The sequence below is a fragment of the Gopherus flavomarginatus genome, chromosome 9, assembly GCF_025201925.1.
Source record: "Gopherus flavomarginatus isolate rGopFla2 chromosome 9, rGopFla2.mat.asm, whole genome shotgun sequence".
Taxonomy (NCBI): domain Eukaryota; kingdom Metazoa; phylum Chordata; order Testudines; family Testudinidae; genus Gopherus; species Gopherus flavomarginatus.
Window position 1 is genome coordinate 56,022,398 of NC_066625.1, and position 18,118 is coordinate 56,040,515.

General features: G+C 43.6%; 1 protein-coding gene across 3 annotated transcripts in view; it reads right to left on the bottom strand.

Moving 5' to 3' along the window:
* HMG20A (high mobility group 20A) overlaps positions 1–18,118 on the bottom strand; it is an 84,118-nt gene that overhangs the window by 11,527 nt on the left and 54,473 nt on the right. For all 3 annotated transcript variants that reach the window (XM_050967059.1, XM_050967060.1, XM_050967058.1), the window contains exons 4-7: positions 16,064–16,211; positions 13,120–13,332; positions 9,515–9,647; positions 6,716–6,747 (exon numbers count right to left, since the gene is read on the bottom strand). In XM_050967059.1, coding sequence (XP_050823016.1) covers positions 6,716–6,747; positions 9,515–9,647; positions 13,120–13,332; positions 16,064–16,211 — 526 coding nt within the window. The remainder of the gene's footprint in view (positions 1–6,715; positions 6,748–9,514; positions 9,648–13,119; positions 13,333–16,063; positions 16,212–18,118) is intronic.

An 18,118-nucleotide genomic window follows, 5' to 3' on the forward strand; every position in this document is an offset into this window, starting at 1 on the left:
AGAAATCCTAAGTCTGTGAGCAGAGAAGGAAAGTGGGAGACAACACTATGCTGAATACTATTTGCAACATTTGCTGAAGGTCATCTTTTGTGGTCCAAGGGCTGCTTTTTCTGCTAGACAGAATGATGGTATGTAACTGCACCCTCACTTATTACTTAATTGTGTGTAGTAAAGACATGCCTGTGCCTTGGGAGATTGGGTATGAGTATATAAACGATGTGGCAACAGACTAGCTAGTGTTCATACAGATTTCAAACTTCTAGTTATTACATCCCCAGATTAGGTGTTTTTCTAGTGGGATGTGGAGGGAAGTGAAAAGAGAACAGAAACTATAATACTGAATAGTTCTGAACCAATTCCTCAACTGGGGTCCAGCAGGGACTGTATAGATCAAGGTGTCATTATTATTTATTAAGTGCTGATGATGTGTGTGGTAGAGCTAGGCAAATTTTTTGGTGAACAGTTTATTCACCAAAAAATGCAGTTTCAGTTGACACAAAACACTTTGTGAATCTGTGTCAAGTTCACCAAATAGTTTCAAATGAACTCATAGACTTTAAGGTCAGAAGGGACCATTATGATCATCTAGTTTGACCTCCTGCACAACGCAGGCCACAGAATCTCCCACCCACTCCTGTAACAAACCTCCAACCTAGGTCTGAGTTATTGAAGTCCTCAAATCGTGGTTTAAACACCTCAAGGTGCAGAGAATCCTACAGCAAGTGACCCCTGCCCCACGCTGCAGAGGAAGGTGAAAAACCTCCAGGGCCTCTGCCAATCTGCCTTGGAGGAAAATTCCTTCCCGACCCCAAATATGGTGATCAGTTAAACCCTGAGCATGTGTGCAAGACTCAACAGCCAGACACCTAGGGGAAAATGAAAGGTTCAGAAATGTCAAAATGAAACGTTTGATTTTGAAGCAACCCAAAATTTTTCATTTCAATTACCAGCATTGTGACAAAAGCAGAGGAGAACGAGAATCACAAAACAGGAAAAGAGAGAGGAGGTGGCAGTGGCAAAAGACGCTTTTCTAAGCAGTGAATCTGGCACACCACTTCTGAAAGGCTGCCGACCCCTGCTGTAGAGTTATTCTCGCTTTCTGTCCCTGTCCCAATGACTATTCATTGTCATACACAGTGGCAATTCACAGTCATTCATAATAACAATGAACAGTTCAAATCCCTACCCCACATCAGGCAGATGGGGGAATTGAACCCACAGTCCTCTCATATCACTTGTGAATTCCCTAACCACATCCCAGGTAGGTGCCCTGCCCACTGAGCTACAGGTTATAGGGAGGCTGCTTTCTCCTTCTCCTCTTCAGGTCAAAACAAACACGTTTCATTTTGATCCCACTTGAAATTTTTGATTTTTTGATTCATCAAATATTTCAACAAATTTGGGGTTTGGTTCAACCCAAAACAAATTTTTTGGAATTGCCAACGAAACAAAAAAAATCCATTACTCACTCAGCTCTAGTGTGCGATGTTGTATAACACAACAAATGAGACTGTCATCTTTCAAAATTAGAATTTAAACAAGGAACATGACCACCTGGGATCAAACATTTAGTAGTTTTCACAAGTGTAGTGATTTCAACACCTGGTACCCTGGTCAAATTAAACACAGATAATTACGTTCTAAAATTCCCTTGCAGTTTTTTTTGCAGAAGGTAGTCTTCACTATCTTTCTGGAAATGCGGTGTAGTGGTGGTGTTCTGTACAGTGAAACAGCTGTTACAGCCTACCCAAGAGATGACTACATTTCAGTGGTAAATGAAGCGATCCCAATTTATGGTTTATGTGTTTATTAAGTATGCAAACCATTTTAAAATCAAAGATAAAAGATACACTATAATTGGAAGATTTTTATTATTATTATTATTAATTATTATTATTATTACAGAAAAAGGTCAAGACAGAGAGAAAAAATGTAACCCTGATGAGTTATTATGAAGGCAGTTTTTTCTTCAGCAATTTCTAAAAAGTAGTCTAAAGTCCATATTTTTAGTGATGCCTCAGTCATAATTTCTACAAGTCAAAAGTAATAAGAATAAATGTTTGTTTTCAAAGTATATACTTATGATGTCAAAGACACAACAGAGCTTTCTTGTTTGATAAATTGGGGTAACTATAATCAAACTGCTGCTTAATATAGGAACAAAGATAAGCCTTAGAGAAATTGCTACTGAAAGCAGAAGGTTCTCAAACCTCTAAAACATCTTGGCTAGTAAAATGCACCAAGAAATCATTCCTTCAAAACCATATTTAAAGCCTGAGATAAAATGTCTCTCTCCTGCTTCTGCCACCACTATGGTCTTTTATATTTGAACACCTTGGGATTTAAATGAAATGTCAAACATGATTTGGTACCCAGCAGAAAAGCTAAGTGGTTAACAGCCTATCAGGGAATTCTGGCAGCTAAGCTTAGTGTTTCATATTGGTGTCTGGCTCATAAAGGAGCTAGACTGGGGTGAAGCAAGTGACATTTGGCTGTCAGCCAAGACAGACCTGGCTAGATGGAACTTCAAAAACCTTCCAAGTGTTTACCTGAGTAAACTGTCAGAGTTGGTTTATTTAGTTTTTACTTTCTTTTTTTAAAAAGTAAAGCTGAGTTTCATAACATGGTAAAATTACAGCTGGGAAGACCAACATTCAACAAGAGAGCACAAAGCTGACATGCTACACACCAAGTGGGCTTGTACTCAAGACTGAGAACAAAAGAAAAAAAAAAACAGTTCCGATTTTCTGAGGAGCTGAAGAGATGCAAAAATGTCACAATGGCTTTCTTTATCACACCTATTATCTACCCAAATTCTGGTGCAGATTACTGCAGACAAAAAAAAATCTCAGGATGTGTATTCAGAAAATGAGGAATCATAAAGAGCAACAAGCCTGGCAATGTACTCATCTGATCTTAACGCCCTCTAGACAACCACAAATTAATTTCATCTAGAACTCTGGAGTCTCAGCAATAACACACTCCAAGGAACACTGGCAATTATGCAGTTTGCCCTCCACGTGCTTTTTGCTCTATCAGCTTAGGCAATTCATGCCTGATGCTACTAGCTGTGTGCTGGAGGCATTGGCATGGACCAGTAATGGCTCCTACAGACTGAAGGGCAGAGGAGAGGGTATTACAGACATTATATATGGTGCCCCAGGGTAGAGATTCTTCAGGCACAAAATAAAAAATATTAAAGCAATTAGGTGAAATTGCTCAGTCTCTGAAAGGCAACAGAGAAATTCTACTTAACGGAAGACTGGTAATGAAAACCCATCAGCACTCTTCCATTACCAAGTACATTACCCAGCACATAAAGGATCTTCTCGAGGGCTCGGATACACTTAAGCCACTCTGAGGCTTGCTCAGGGGATTAAAATCATAAGGATTTGATTACTTCTTCATTGAAAAGGCTTAATTTGTTCAGGCTGCGTGTCGTTTTCTCATTTCTCATAAATTAAAAGAGAAACAAAAAATCTATTGATTCTATCTTTGTCTTTAAATGAGATGGAGACATTTCCAGAATGTCATTCTGGAAAATTATTCATTGGGCTGTTACACTAGGGTTGGCATTAGGGACTTCAGAGACACGCTGGACTTGAAATTCTTAGTAGGGATAGAAGATTGAGGGTGTATGGGGAAGGAGAGAAGAAGGAAGAAGAGAGGTCTTTCTGAATATCATCCCTGCTATGGTCATATGTGTACCTCTCAAGTGCTCTGTATTATAATGAATACTCCCTATTGGGTAGACAATTTTTGCTGTGCTCCACTACTCTGTCAGGCCATTTGCCCTGCACTGTACTCTACCTTACAGACATCATCAAGCAGGCCCTCCTTTGAGTGGATTGGTCACTTCACGGAAGCCTTGCCAGTAAGGAGGCATGTTTTTCTAATCAGCTGCATGAAGCTGGAGCTATTCTGGTTCCAACAATTTCAGAAAAGGTGGAGCAGAAGAGCAGGGAAAGAGAAGAATACAGAGAGAACATAGCGAGAAGAGAGGTACTTGTGGGCAGAAGAAAACAGAAGAACATACGAGTGTCATGACAGGCCATACAAACAGTGCAATGTGATAAGGGAAGGGAAAATAACACCACTGCAGAAAGTCTTTTTACATTTGAGGTTAGTAAGGTCACTTTTGATTAGTGTGAAATATTGAGAATACATACACAAAATCTCAAGTTATTTTAAACCAAGAATAATGTTCACAGCAGTCACTGTTCATCATGTATAATATTCCACATAAAAATTCATGAATATAGGATTTATGTGAAGAGTAATCTATATACTTTATTGTGATTAATTTAAATTTACTTCATCTTTTTGTCCTTTGCTACACAGTTTGAAGGTCATTGCTATGCACATGCACTGTGTTTAAATGCTAAAGTGATATCAACATTGTCTATGGTAGCTAAACTATTACCACTGAGGAAAAGCTTCCTTGACCCAGAAGTGCTCCCAAATTTTTGCAAGACATAATTTAGCAGATCCTCTCTGATGGTCATAGAACTACCACAACAGTAAGCAATGGTGATTAGAGGAAGGAGAATAGGACAAGGATCCAGGAGTTCCTGAGATCTTAAATCTACTGGTGACTTGCTGTGCAATCTTGGACAAGTCACTTAGCTTTTCTGTGCCAGTTTCCTCCTTTGTAAATGGGAATTACACTACTTACCTACATTAGGCCTTGTGTACACTTGCAGTGGCATGTAGGGTATGCATAGCTACACGCTGCAGAGAAAGGAAGGCTGTATATATAGCTACATGTTGCAGTGGAAGGCTCTGGCAGTGGAGAAGCAGAGGAATACTACACTGCTAAAAATAGCAGTGTAGATGTGGGAAGCACTGCTTGCGTGTAGGGTTTACCCCTAAGGTTCTGGTAGGTCTGTAATCTATTCGCCTAAGCAGTGTCTCACTGTCTACATTGCTATTTATACTAGTGAAAGCTAGGCATGCAGTATCTGTGCTCTGCACACCACAGTAAGTGCAGACCTACCCTGAGAGAGGTGTTGTGAGGATTTATTAGGTAACTTGTGTGCAGAGTTTTCCAAATATGAAAAGGTAGAAAATCCTGAAGGGTAGAGGAGAGGAGGCTTTCAGAACAGGGTGCCTACCCAGTGGAGTTCCTAGCTCCACTTGAGCAGTCCCTGCTCAGATGGAGCATAAGAACGCCACAGGGATGTGCAGGAGGGCAACTCTCCTCCATGAGTGTATTTAGATAACGATGATCTTTCAGTAATCATATTACATAAATTGAAGGATAAGAATTAAGCCTGTTTGAATTTTTGAAGTGACTTGGCACATGAACACTGCTGTTAAACAGAATATTTATGTAATCTAAGTTTCGTACAAGTACTATATTACTGACTGGGACAAGGTTACAGTGTTTTGTGGGGATTACTAATAAAAAGTCAACTCCCATGTGGCATGCAGATTTAGGCACTTCATATTAGACATCTTAAGAGTCCATCTATTTCTAAAGGTTTGTCTGATAGGGAATACTTGGCTCTGGGGTCATTGGGAGAACGCATCTGAGATGCAAGCATCCAACCAAAGCTGCTCCCTGGAAATGAAATGTATACTCTTAAAGTAGACAGGAGCAGCAGAAATTAAAAAGTTGCAGTGGCTTGGCAAGTGACCATCACAGTCATCCTTCCAATAAACCCACCAAGGGGTACAGAAATTGATGACTTTCCCTGAAAAGGAGGCTGGCTGGGAGCTCACAGAGGAAGAGTATTGGCAGGAAAGTCTCTTGCCCATATAGAAAAAGGGGATGATTCATCTGCTTGTTTTTTTCCTATTTGCTTGGTTTGATGACTGTGAAGGAAGCACCTGGCCTGGGACCCTATGTAAAATGGCCCTTGTTGTGTTTGGTTCTATTAAAAGATTGACAATTACAGCACTTCAGAAAGAGGGATAACTTTGTTGTCAATCAGGATCCAGAAGGTTTAGTGTCTGTTTTACATCAGGGAATCTAGAGTTTTGTTACAGCAAGGCAGTTTTTTCATTACTATTCACTTATTCGGTATGCTAAGAGGTGTTACAACAGGTCTCCCAACAACTTGGCCATTCCTCTCCCTTACTCTGGAAGAGACCACCTGGTGGTTGGTGTACTGGAACAATAACCTAGAGGTGTGACTTATTTGTGCATGAGCAGTCTATGTCTCAAACTGGCCATATGGATGTCCTAGACATTACATGCCAAATTTTCAAAAGAACAGTTTTGCATTTATAGGCATTTCTGCTGCCAAAATTTTCACCTGCAATTTTGCACCTGAAGTTGAATTACACGTACACCTCAAGTACAAAAAAAACAATTATTCTGAGGAATACTCAGAATTTGTTCTGAGGTTCCAAATAACAGGTGTATGTTTTGCAATGCAAATTACTCCTACAAAAGGAGAGGCTGGGCCTCAGCCCTTTTAAAAACAAATCCTAAACTCCATTTCCATTTTGTTTCAGATAACTTATATCTGCATGGACTAGCTTCTGATTTAGCAGAAAGCACCAAAAACAGGGCATAAATTACTCAGTTGCTATTCACTTTTGATTCTTTGGCCATGGGGATCATCTAAGCACGCGACCTCAAAAAAACTGTATTGAAATTCGCAGAACCTAAGCTGGTGTAAACTGTCATAACTCCATTGACTTCAATGAAAATTTTCACCAGCTGTGGTTTTGCCCCCTGTTGTGTAGAAGAAAGCAAGGTATTTACCTCATGGTCGTGGGCAGTCTGTCGCGTTCCATCTGAAACAAACAAAAAGATAAGATGATCTTGGAATGAAAGAGAACTGAAGGAGAAAGTTAGCTGTATAACCCAAAAGCACAGCTACACAATCTGTCTAGTTATACTATAAGGGCTTTAGCACACAGTATCTCTATCTACCTTAGGTTTTAATAATGCACCTGTCACAAGGCACAGTAGTGTGTACATAAACCTAATCACTCTGCATACACACATGCACACCGGTCTAGGCCAGGGGTCAGCAACAGATGGCACGCGAGCCGATTTTTAATGGCACGCTGGAGCCTGCCAGGACTCCAGTGTGCCATTAAAAATCCTGCCGATGCGGCAAGCTGCAGGGTCCGCGCTCCCTGGCTGGAGCGCTGGCCGAGCGCAGCAAGCCGTCGGCTCCTCCCCACCCTTCTCCCGGAGCCCTGTCGCCACGTGCACAGCGCTCTGGGGGCCGGGGCTGCGCCCTCCCGCGGGGCAGTGTTTGGCTCCGTGGGGAGAGAAGATCGCTCCACGCTTATTCAGAGCCCTGCTGCCATGCGTGCAGTGCTCTGAGGGGCGGGGCGGAGCTGCGCGTGCACGGTAGCGACAAAACTCCGGATGAGCGGGGAGCCTCATGGTAAGAGGTCCGGGGTGGGGGAGGGGGTTGGATAAGGGTTGGGGGCAGTCAGGGGACAGGGAGCAGGGTGGGTTGGATGGGGGGGTGGGATCCGGGGGTTGGTTATGGGCGAGGGTCTCTGGAGGGGGCAGTTAGGGAGCGGGGGGGGTGGATGGGGCATGGGAGTCCTGGTGTCTGTTAGGGGGTGAAGGGTGGATAGGGGTCAGGGCAGTCAGGGGACAGGGAGCAAGGAGGGTCCTGGGGGGCAGTTAGGGTGGGAGGGGGTCTCTGGAGGAGGTGGTCATGAGACAAGGAGCTGTAGGGGGTGGGATGAGTCAGGAGTTCTGGGGGGGGCTGTCAGGAGGTAAGGGTGTGGAGAGGGGTTGGGGCAGGCAGGGAATGGGGGGAGGTTGTATGGGTCCAGAGTTGTGGGGGTCCTATCAGGGGGCGGGGAGCGGTTGGATGGGGCATGGGAGTCCAGGGGGTTCTGTCTGGGTGTGGGGGTGTGGATAAGGGTTGGGGCAGTCAGGGGACTGGTAGGGGGTAGGGTCCTAGAGGGGCAGTCAGGGGACAAGGGGCAGGGAGGCTTAGATAGGGGGTGGGGTCCCAGGAGGGGGTAGTTGGGACAAGGAGCGGGGGGGAAGTTGGGGGTTCTGGGGGGGGGCAGTCACCCAGCCCTCTGCTCTGAGCCCTGACTCCTCCTGTGCCCACACACACAGCCCTCTGCCCTGAGCCCTGCAGCCCCACACCCCCCCCAGACCCCTGCCCTGAGCCCTGTACCACCCAGCCCTCTGACTCCTTCACCCCCTCCCATGACCCCAGCCCTGACTCTGGCACCCCCACACATCCCCAGCCCCCCTACCCTGACACCTGCACCCCCCTCACATGCCCCCAGCCCTCTGCCCTGACTCTTGCACCCCTACATCCCCAACCCCCCCATATCCCATGCACCCTGCACATCCCCACCCCCACCCTGAGCACCAAACGGGAGCTCCTGCACACCCACTCACATTCCCACCTGCACCCCTCACACCAAATGGGAGCTGACCAGGTAAGTGCCCCCACACCCAAACCTCCTGCCCCAACCCTGAGCCCCCTTCCCTATTCTAGCTCCTGGGCACACCCTTCACTCCCAGTCCTGTGCTCAGTCCACTCCCTCCCTCAGCTCAGAGCAAAGAGAGGAAAAGAATGGGCCAGAACCAGGGAGAAGGTAGGTACCCACTGTATGTAGGCAGGGCCGGGACCCCAGACTGGCAGCGGGCTGAGCGGGTCCGGCAGCCGAGATGCCAGCTGGCAGGAGCTGGCGGATGGAACCCCTGAGCGGTAGTGGGCTGAGCAGCTCAGCCCACAGCCGGTCTGGGGTCCCTGCTGCTGGCCCCGCACAGCCTGCTGCCAGTCTGGGGCTCTGGCTGCCAGACCCTTCCCAGCTGGGGTCCTGGCCGCAGGCCCCACTCAGCCCACTGCCGGACTAGGTGAACAGAACCCCAGATGAGCAGCGGGCCGGCGGCATAAGATCAACATTTTAATTTAATTTTAAATGAAGCTTCTTAAATATTTTGAAAACTTTGTTTATTTTACAATACAATACTACTTTAGTTATATAATATATAGACTTGTAGAGAGAGAACTTCTAAAAACCATTAAAATGTATTACCGGCACACGAAACCTTAAATTAGAGTGAATAAATGAAGACTCGGCACACCACTTCTGAAAGGTTGCCGACCCCTGGTCTAGGCAAACACAGAAGAGTATGTTCTAAGCAGCGTAACAGTCACAGGTTTTATAAAAAAGTGTTTGATACCTGCTAGTTGACTATATGCCTGGGATATTTTAGTATTGTAGCTAACAGTCTACTGTTTATTACTCTGGCTAACAGAACTGCCATGCTGGGCCAGACCAATGGTCTGTCTAGCCCAGTATGAATAGAATCATAGAATATCAGGGTTGGAAGGGACCCCAGGGGGTTATCTAGTCCAACCCCCTGCTCAAAGCAGGACCAATCCCCAATTAAATCATGCCAGCCACGGCTCTGTCAAGCCTGACCTTAAAAACCTCTAAGGAAGGAGATTCCACCAGCTCCCTAGGTAACCTATTCCAGTGCTTCACCACCCTCCTAGTGATCCTCTCTTCCAAATGTGGGCAGAGTTTTCATGAAGGCACAATTTTTGTTATGGTTTAATACCTTGTCGGTGTGATTTGCCTTTCTGTCTGTCTTGTGCTTTCCTGCTAAAGACTTTGTAGGCCTCTGTCTTCTGGTATTGCTCCAGTTCCCGCATGTACCGTTCCTTATCTCTATCTGCTTCATCAAGGTAGCGCTGCAACAAGAAAACAGAGTATTCAGGAAAAAACCCAAACAATCACACACATGATCATCTTACCTAGATAAACAGGAAAGGAATGGAGATAAATGAGTGAGAATGCCTCAGAGATTCAGAACACAGAAACCTGAGAAAGGATAACCAAGGCAAGAAAGGATAAAAACAGAGAGAGAAGCACTCCAGAATAGTAACATTTTATCCAAATCATCATCCCGTTAAATTTACTTCTCTACTAGACTGATTGCAATGTTTACTTAGATGCTGAGGTGACTTGCTACCAGGCTACTCAATGCAGCCAAATGCTGCCTTCACATAGTCAGAAAATATTTATGAACTGGATGTTTGTGGCCAGCACTATGTGCTGTTGAACAGAAAGCTCTGGTTGTGGATCACCCTTAGGGGCTCAGATTGTTGCTAAGGTGTGTCAGTCTTCCTGGAGCAGAGCACTGTCTTTTCTCACCTTCAGACCCCTAGAAGAAAGGCCAATACCATGCTGCATCTTGTCCTCTCATCTGATAGGGGAGACAGATGTAGCTACTATGAGAGAACAGCTTACAGAGAGAATAGGATCTGTCAGTTTAAGCCTTAGTGATATTTCAGTCTATTTTTTAAGAAATAATCTTGAAGCATTTTCATACATCTGCTTAATGCAGGGAGCTCTTGAACAATATAAGGAAACTGCTGGACTGCAAACCACTTAAAGAATAGTCATAACACAACACGGGAATTAATGGGATCCTTTTGCCAAACGGCTCTCTTCCCTGCTATCAAGTTTCAGTACAACATGCTTAAGGCTTTTTCCCCATACAAATTTATATCATGCAGTATTATGCAAACCTATTCATATTACTCAGGCAAAACCTTAACGGTGACCTCATATGCTTTTATATCCATTATATCAACAGATCAGTACATCTGGCTATCACACATTCCATGCATTTGGAACATTATTTTGCCTTAACACTGTTGAGGTCACTATTAAGACTTTGCAAGTTTGATGACACTGGAGTACATATTACTTCTGAGTATCTGTTGGAGATGGAAATGAAAGCCTTATGGAGCATTAGAGTGAATTATTGACAATGTTGTAGGCAATCTGAAGGTGGAAAGGAATGCACAAGTCTTACCCCCTAAACTTCTTATAGGCGTCCTTCTATGGTTTTGGGTGGATAGCATGTGTCCTGCTGCAACCCTGCCTGACACTAAATGCAGTTTTTGTTTGCCAGTTTTCTAGTTATTTTTATACAGCTTTGGTGTACCTTAATACATAGCTCCCCTGATATGGGGAGAAAGATCCATACCTAGATTGACAGGAGTAATTGCTTGTCCCTTTGGAGACCAGCCAATGGAGAGAAACTTGAAACATGCTTTCCCATTGGGTTATACAAGTACTCTCTAGTCAGCAGTAGAATACTGATGATCAGAAATTCTGGATTTGATTCCTGACTCTGGAAGAGGAGTGTGGTTCATAGTGGTTAAAGCTAGAAGACCCAAAACCTAATTTAGTCACACTGAAAGGCAGTGTGGTGCAGTGGATAAGACTGGGGTTTGTCATGTTAGAGACCTGGGTGCCAGGCCTGGAGTGTCCTTGCATGAGCAATCTTGCTAACTTATTTTTTAAAAATGGGATAGGGAGGGGATAGGGGGAAGTGTTCAGCAGGCCCTCCCTGTCTTCTAGGTTTGGATTCAGGACCTGACTCAATAATATGGGTAGTCCAGTGAATTCCACAGGAATTTAAACTGCACTTAAAAGAGGAAGGATCTGAACACCTGGTCTTCTCTTTCCCAGCCTTCCTTAGGCCATAAAGTTATTTGTTAAGGGAGTATCTGTCTTTTTTTTTTTTTTTTTTTTTTTGCCCCTAGGAGTGAGTGATGGCAATCATTCTGCAGCAGATTTGTCATTAAATTCAGCAAGTTGACCTTGACACATTTTATTATGGTTAAAATGTTATCAAATGCTTTACAGACAAACACTATCAATGTGTAACTGATATTCTAGGAATCTGCACATGAGGAGCAACAATGTGGACAAAGGACAGAGTGTTTTGATTTCTTGCAAAAAGGGTACTGTGATACAACATGGCCAGAGGGCAGCAGGAGAGGGTTAGAAGGGAGCCTAATTCCCTGTAAGGGGAAGAATGTTTGCTATAGATTAATTAGAGCACCTGACGCCAGTCACATGATAAAAACCCCTGCTTCAATCAGACAGTGTGGGAGTTGGAGCAGAGAACAGTTTGAAGGGAAGCAGAGGACAGTTTGGAGAAGTGCTGCGGTGAGCTAAGAAGTCCAAGACCCTAGGTAAAGGGGCATCTGGCTTGTACAGAGGGAGGGCAGGAAGCCCCCCACAAGCTGAAGGGCAGGAGAGGGAAGTAGCCCAGGGGAAGGAAGTGTCAGTTCAAGTGGTTTACCACTATCCTCAGGGCCCCTGGGCTGGGACCTGGAGTAGAGGGCGGGCCCAGGTCCCTCCCTCTCCACTCCCCTCCTCTAGGACACTAGTGGGGCAGTTAACATTCCACTGCAGGGACAAGAAATGGTGCCCTGAACCCTCTCCAAAGAAGAGAAAGTGCGAGACCCATCAAAATAGTGCTGGCAATTTGCCACAGTACAAAGAAAAAAAATGAGACATTTTGTTTAAAAAACAAAACAAAACACCCAAAGGATTGATTTCTGAGCTCTTATTCTTTTTGTATCAATTCATTTTTCATCAAAAAAACATGAAAAATTCAAATAGTATTATATTCTATGTTTTTGTCATTGTAATGTGATTTTTACAAAATAAAAGTTTAAAGCTTCTCATGCAATCTTAACTACAATGAAGCACCATACACTCCAACTAGAAATCAGCTACAAATAGTACAAATTCAGTAGTGATGCTGGTATCCGCTCCAGAGGAAGGAAGTAGAGGAACAGACCAAGCTGGCCATCGCCTTAATTCACATATGAGGTACAGTGCAGAAGGTCCAGGTAGACTGATGAAGAGAGATACACCATATTCTGGTTGAAAGAAAACAAATTCTCATTCCTTGGACAGATTTTTATAGAGACTAAAATTAACACAACACTCTCCGTAGCACAGCTTACAGAGCTATGCTTTCTTTATATGGCTAGCAGACCTTGAAAATGGACAAACATATTGTCAAAAAAACAGCTCTGCCCCAGCTAGTTGTAAGTAGCCCATCCCTTCTGGTCTGCCTGTCTTTCTCTTCTGAAAGACTCACGCGTGTCCTGTATATACCCTAGCAGTGGTTATAGGGCCTATGTAATTTTCCACCAGCAATGACTGGGGAGAGATACTTTGGTCCCAAGAGGGTTCCTTCCTTTATCTCTTAAGGGCCTTTGCACCCCACCTAAAAACATCCCCCCAAACACTGTCGTAGTCAAACACTGATGTCAACTTCCTCGGTAAGCGATAGTGTTCCCATTAAACAATAATCAAATCCCCAGCAAGGAAAAGGGAAGTTAATGGTACCCGTTTCTCCTCAGGAGGCAGCTTACTCCACTCATTGCCCAGCATCCTGGTGATCTCTGGGAAAGGGACTTCAGGCATCTTCGCTCGAAGCTGCTCCCTACGCTCATTCATGAATCGCACATACCCTGTGAGGGGGGATTTCGGGGCATTGCTGTCCCTAAGGGGTTTCTTCCTCTTTCTCCCTTTGGACCAGCCTCCTCGTTTAGTTCTTTGCTGCAAAATGAAACAGAAGAAAATTCAGACTGAAGGGGGAAAAAAAATCTGATAAATAATTTTACCCCTGGAAGGAACAAATATTCACGTCTCAAACATTTTCATAAGGAGCATGTGGCTGCAATATAAGCTTCTTCACTTATCTTTTCTGTAAAGTTCAAACTTCACTTTAGTCTAATCCTGACCTTCTTCTAAACAAAGCCAGACAAATGAGCCTCATTATCAGAAATTGCTTTATAACATCACTGCAGGTCCACGGGACAATAAGATATCTTCATCATCCCACTAAGATTCTCCCGCTGTAGGACCGTGAGTTGAGACCAGCATCATCACACTGAGATAGTCCAACTGAATGACACTGAAACATTTATTTAGGAACATAGCACACGCTGCAATGAACTTATCTTCTTCACTGTCCTACCTCCAGCGGGGACACATACTAGTTACTTCAAAACGAGCGGTGTGGGGAAACTAACGGACAAACAAAACCAGTGTAGTTGTACAATTGTGCTATATTATGCCCTGGTATATTTCTTCCTGACCATAGCCTATAATCATTTTATGCCATGAAGCACGAGGAGTAAATGCTCATGAAATTGTAATCCTAGCTAATGTAACCGCAGATGCAGCAAAGAGTCCTGTGGCACCTTATAGACTAACAGACGTATTGGAGCATGAGCTTTCATGGGTCAGTCCTACTTTGTCATAACTGCAGATGTTATCCTTATTCTAAACAAAGTGTCTAATAATTATGGAAATTTACAAAGCCGTTTCCCCAGTATCTTATTGGAGAAAGTTTCACATATTATCTACCATCCTGTATATTAACAAGTATTTCCCCTTCTGATCTTTTGCATTTGGATGTTATGTTTCCCAGTATTCTTGTATCATGGAATAATGTAAACAAGTTTGTACTACTGGGCTTTCCCTCCTATGCTCACTGTTGCTACGGATATCATTATAAATTGCTTTGAACTTTTAAAACTCCTTTCATCAGAAATTTGAAGAGCTTTACAGAAGCAGTCAAGTATTGTCCCTAGTTTACGGGTGGAGAAACTCTGAAGCAGGACAGTTAAATGATTTGCTTGAGTTTTCTGAACTCCATGTTTCTTTAATGATCTCTGGACAATGCTATCTTCTTATGCTATATAGTGCTATCATCTATCCATTCTTTTAATCTCTCCTGGAATGGAAGGCTTCTTATTACTTTGATTGCCTTTCTTTGGCGTTTCACTGCTTCTGTTGTAGTTCTTTTGAGATGAGGTAATCAAAACTGAATATAGCTTAAGAATGGACACAGCATCTGCCTGTGTAAAAGCACTTTGAGATTAAACATTTGCTTCAGTTCTTAAACATTCTAAATTGTCAATATCAGTAAAGATGATACACAACTCCAGTCTAAGAAGCATTAGCAACACTTACACCTTTCATTAGAGTATCTCAAAACATTTATAGAGGTGAATAAGTATGATTATCTCCATTTTACAGATACGGAAATGGAAGCACAGAGAGGTTGCGACTTGTTCAAGGTCACAAAGTAAATCAGGGAAAGAACAGGGAACAGTACTCAGGTCTAAGTCTTGGTCTCCTACTCAAACCATTAGATTGTACTATTTCCCCAGAGAAATGAAAAGAAAGGTATGCAAACCACTGAAATAGAAATCTCTATTTGCTAAACTAGGGAGTGTCACAGATGTCACTCTTGGAGGGTCTGCCTGCTATGTTTTCCTGACTACAGGAATGTGGTTGCACAACAGAGGAGAAATAGCTATTGTGACAAAGTTCCTCCTCTGCCTTGGTGGGTCCTGCACTTATTGGAGGATTTGCTCGCCTCAGAGATTCACAGCAGACCTCAGTTTGGCCACTTTTGCTAGTGGCTCAAACCTGCTGTTCACTCAGCTAACCTCATCACTGGCCAGTATAGGGAAAAGGAAGGAGAACAATCCACGCGGTCTGTGCTGACCCACCTAGTGGATCGGGGGACAGGCCAGGGACCTTCCCCTCTGGTGGGACCCACAGTCCAGGTCAATTCCTCCTGTATCCAATAGGGAGTTGAGGGGAAGAGGGGAACCCAGGCCCACTCTCTACTCCAGGTTCCAGCCCAGGACCCTGTGGATCACAGCTGTCTGCAGTGTTTTGTGTAAAACCTGTGTGACAGCTACAACTCCCTGGGCTACTTTCCCATGGCCTCCTCCCAACACCTTCTTTATCCTCATCACAGGACCTTCCTCCTGATACCAGATAGTGTTTGTACTCCTCAGTCCTCCAGCAGCACACACTTTCACTCTCAGCTCCTTGTGCACCCCTCACTGACTGAAGTGAGGTCCCTTTTAAACCAGGTGCCCTGATTAGCCTGCCTGTCTTAATGGAGTCTAGCAGCTTCTTATTTGGCTCCAGGTGTCCTAATTAGCCTGCCTGTCTCAACTGGTTCCAGCAAGTCCCTGGTTGTTCTGGAACCGCCCCTGTTACCTTACTCAGGGAAAAGGGACCTGCTTAATCTGAGGCTAATATATCTGCCTTCTATCACTCTCCTGTAGCCATCTGACCGCACCCTGTCACACTATAGAAAGTAAAGAGATGAAAAACAGCCTCGTGGACATGGTGGATGGATGAAAACTGGTATCCTACTAGAAAACACTTGAATGAATAAAGTGACAGATGGGGGGGAGAGCCCATTCTTTGCTCTCTCAATCAGTAAGTCATTTGAGTTAACTATATTATTTCAGCTCACCTCTTCTTCAAGTCTCTGCTCGCTGCTTTCAGCTGTATTAGAAGACTCATTTTGCAGCAACTGAACTTGTGACAAGTCCTCCACAAACTCTGGATTGTTCACAGACTGCGAAGCTCCTCCACCGTATGACCCCTCAGAGTGGGCTAACCTGGAAAATCAAGTTGTGTGAGAAAGTGCAGGCATTATCGTGGTTATCTACTTCCCCTCTGCTCCTCTGAACTGTGCAATGATGTTGAAAATATTATGCAACTTTGAGGCCAGATAAAAGGTGAGACATTACAAAAACAGCAACTCAGACAGCTGTATGTTCCATCTGGCTATGTGATTTGCAGGCCACTGTCTACAGCAGTTACCAGGGATTTCGATAAAGCTCTTCTAGGTCCTGATGAAGACAAAACAGTCCTAAGAAAACTAACTTTTGGAGAAACTTGTGCTTACACAAGTCAAATACAAACAAAACTAAATCTGTTTCAAATAATAATCAAACATGCAGTCATATGAAGAGAGGTAGAGAGCAGGAATGAAAACACATGAACCCTGCAGCTGTGTTCAGGGGAACACCAGCAGAATGACAAAAAAGGTACAGAGTAGAGAGTCTTATCATCTTCATCCTCCTCCAAGTGATTGCACCTTCTTGTATGCGTTTCCTATAGCCTTGTATAAGTGTTCTGTACCATTGGGGTTCCATGGGATTTGGGATGGAACTCTTTGCAGTATTGTCTCCTGCTGACACACCTGGATATCTGAAGAAGACTCCCGTATCATAAGTTCCCACTAGGCCCCTGAATGACTACTATTCTTCAGTCAAGAGATGCTGAAGGTGGCATTTCATTCAATGGCACCACCCTGCAGGAATCAGGCTGCCTATGGTATGGAGGTCAACAGTGCAGCTATATGGAGGTACATGGTCTATGTGGATCCCCAGAGTTCTGCATGGATCTTGGGAATTTGCTGTTTTAGGGCAACAATCCACTGGTCATTCTAACCATTGTTCTTAATGGAACAATTCATAGATCTGCTCCCTGTGTATATTCAAAGCGATAGCTGCTTAGTCAATGGACAAACAATTTTTTACTACTTTTTTCTCCTGTTAGCAATGTTGAGCTAACATAGCTACAACAAAGCAAGATTAATTCTTATTCTGATTTGTGCAACATCAGATGTGTTAACCAAGTACCAACTGCAGAATTTTAATTTTCATGTACAGAGAGTTGTACATCTCTATAGCACCTTATCCTGAAATACACATTGGTTGGTACAGGTTTACTGATAACGATACACAACCCAGAAAGAGACAGGCTTGACTTTCAGATCTCAGGTTGAGATTGCAGAGCCAGCAGTTAGAAAAAACAAAAAATGGTTTATTATACACTAAGCATACTGAGAGAGAGAGAGCCTATAGAACCCCACAATGATATTTTCAGTCACTTGTCAGTTTTTAACCCACTTCAGGCATCACAACCTTCCAGTCTACTAACAAATACAGAGTAGGAAAAATTGTGAGTGTGGTGTGTGGACTTTCAATGAGAGGTGATGAAAGATCATTCCCTTAATCCCTCCTAACAGCACGTCAAGATTCCTACGTGCACCACACTTGGCTTTGGCATCAGCAAATCTTGAGGCCCAGAGATGGGGGGCCAAGTTCAGACCTGGTACAAGCAGATGCCTCTATGTTTAATTACATAGAATTGCACTTGCTTATTCTAGATCTGAATTTTCCCCTTGGAGGTCTAAAGAATAGAAAAGAAACCTGTTAACGCAAAACAATGCTTAAAAAAAAAAAAAGTATTCCTGAAAAAGAATCTAATTTTTTGTCGTTGAGTCCTTAAGACAGGGCCACTGCTTTATAGCCTGTGCAAATAAGGACAATTTGTTTGATAGACAGGAAGAGTATTCATTTATCAGTTCTGTTCTTGGACATCCCTTAATCAAGAATGCATCTTTAACAGAAATTCAGTGGTGCCACTGGAGCACAATAAAGAAAACAATCACCATTATCTGCAGACCCACTCTAGAAGGCTGTCCTTGTAAAACAAGATTTTACAAGTACCAGAA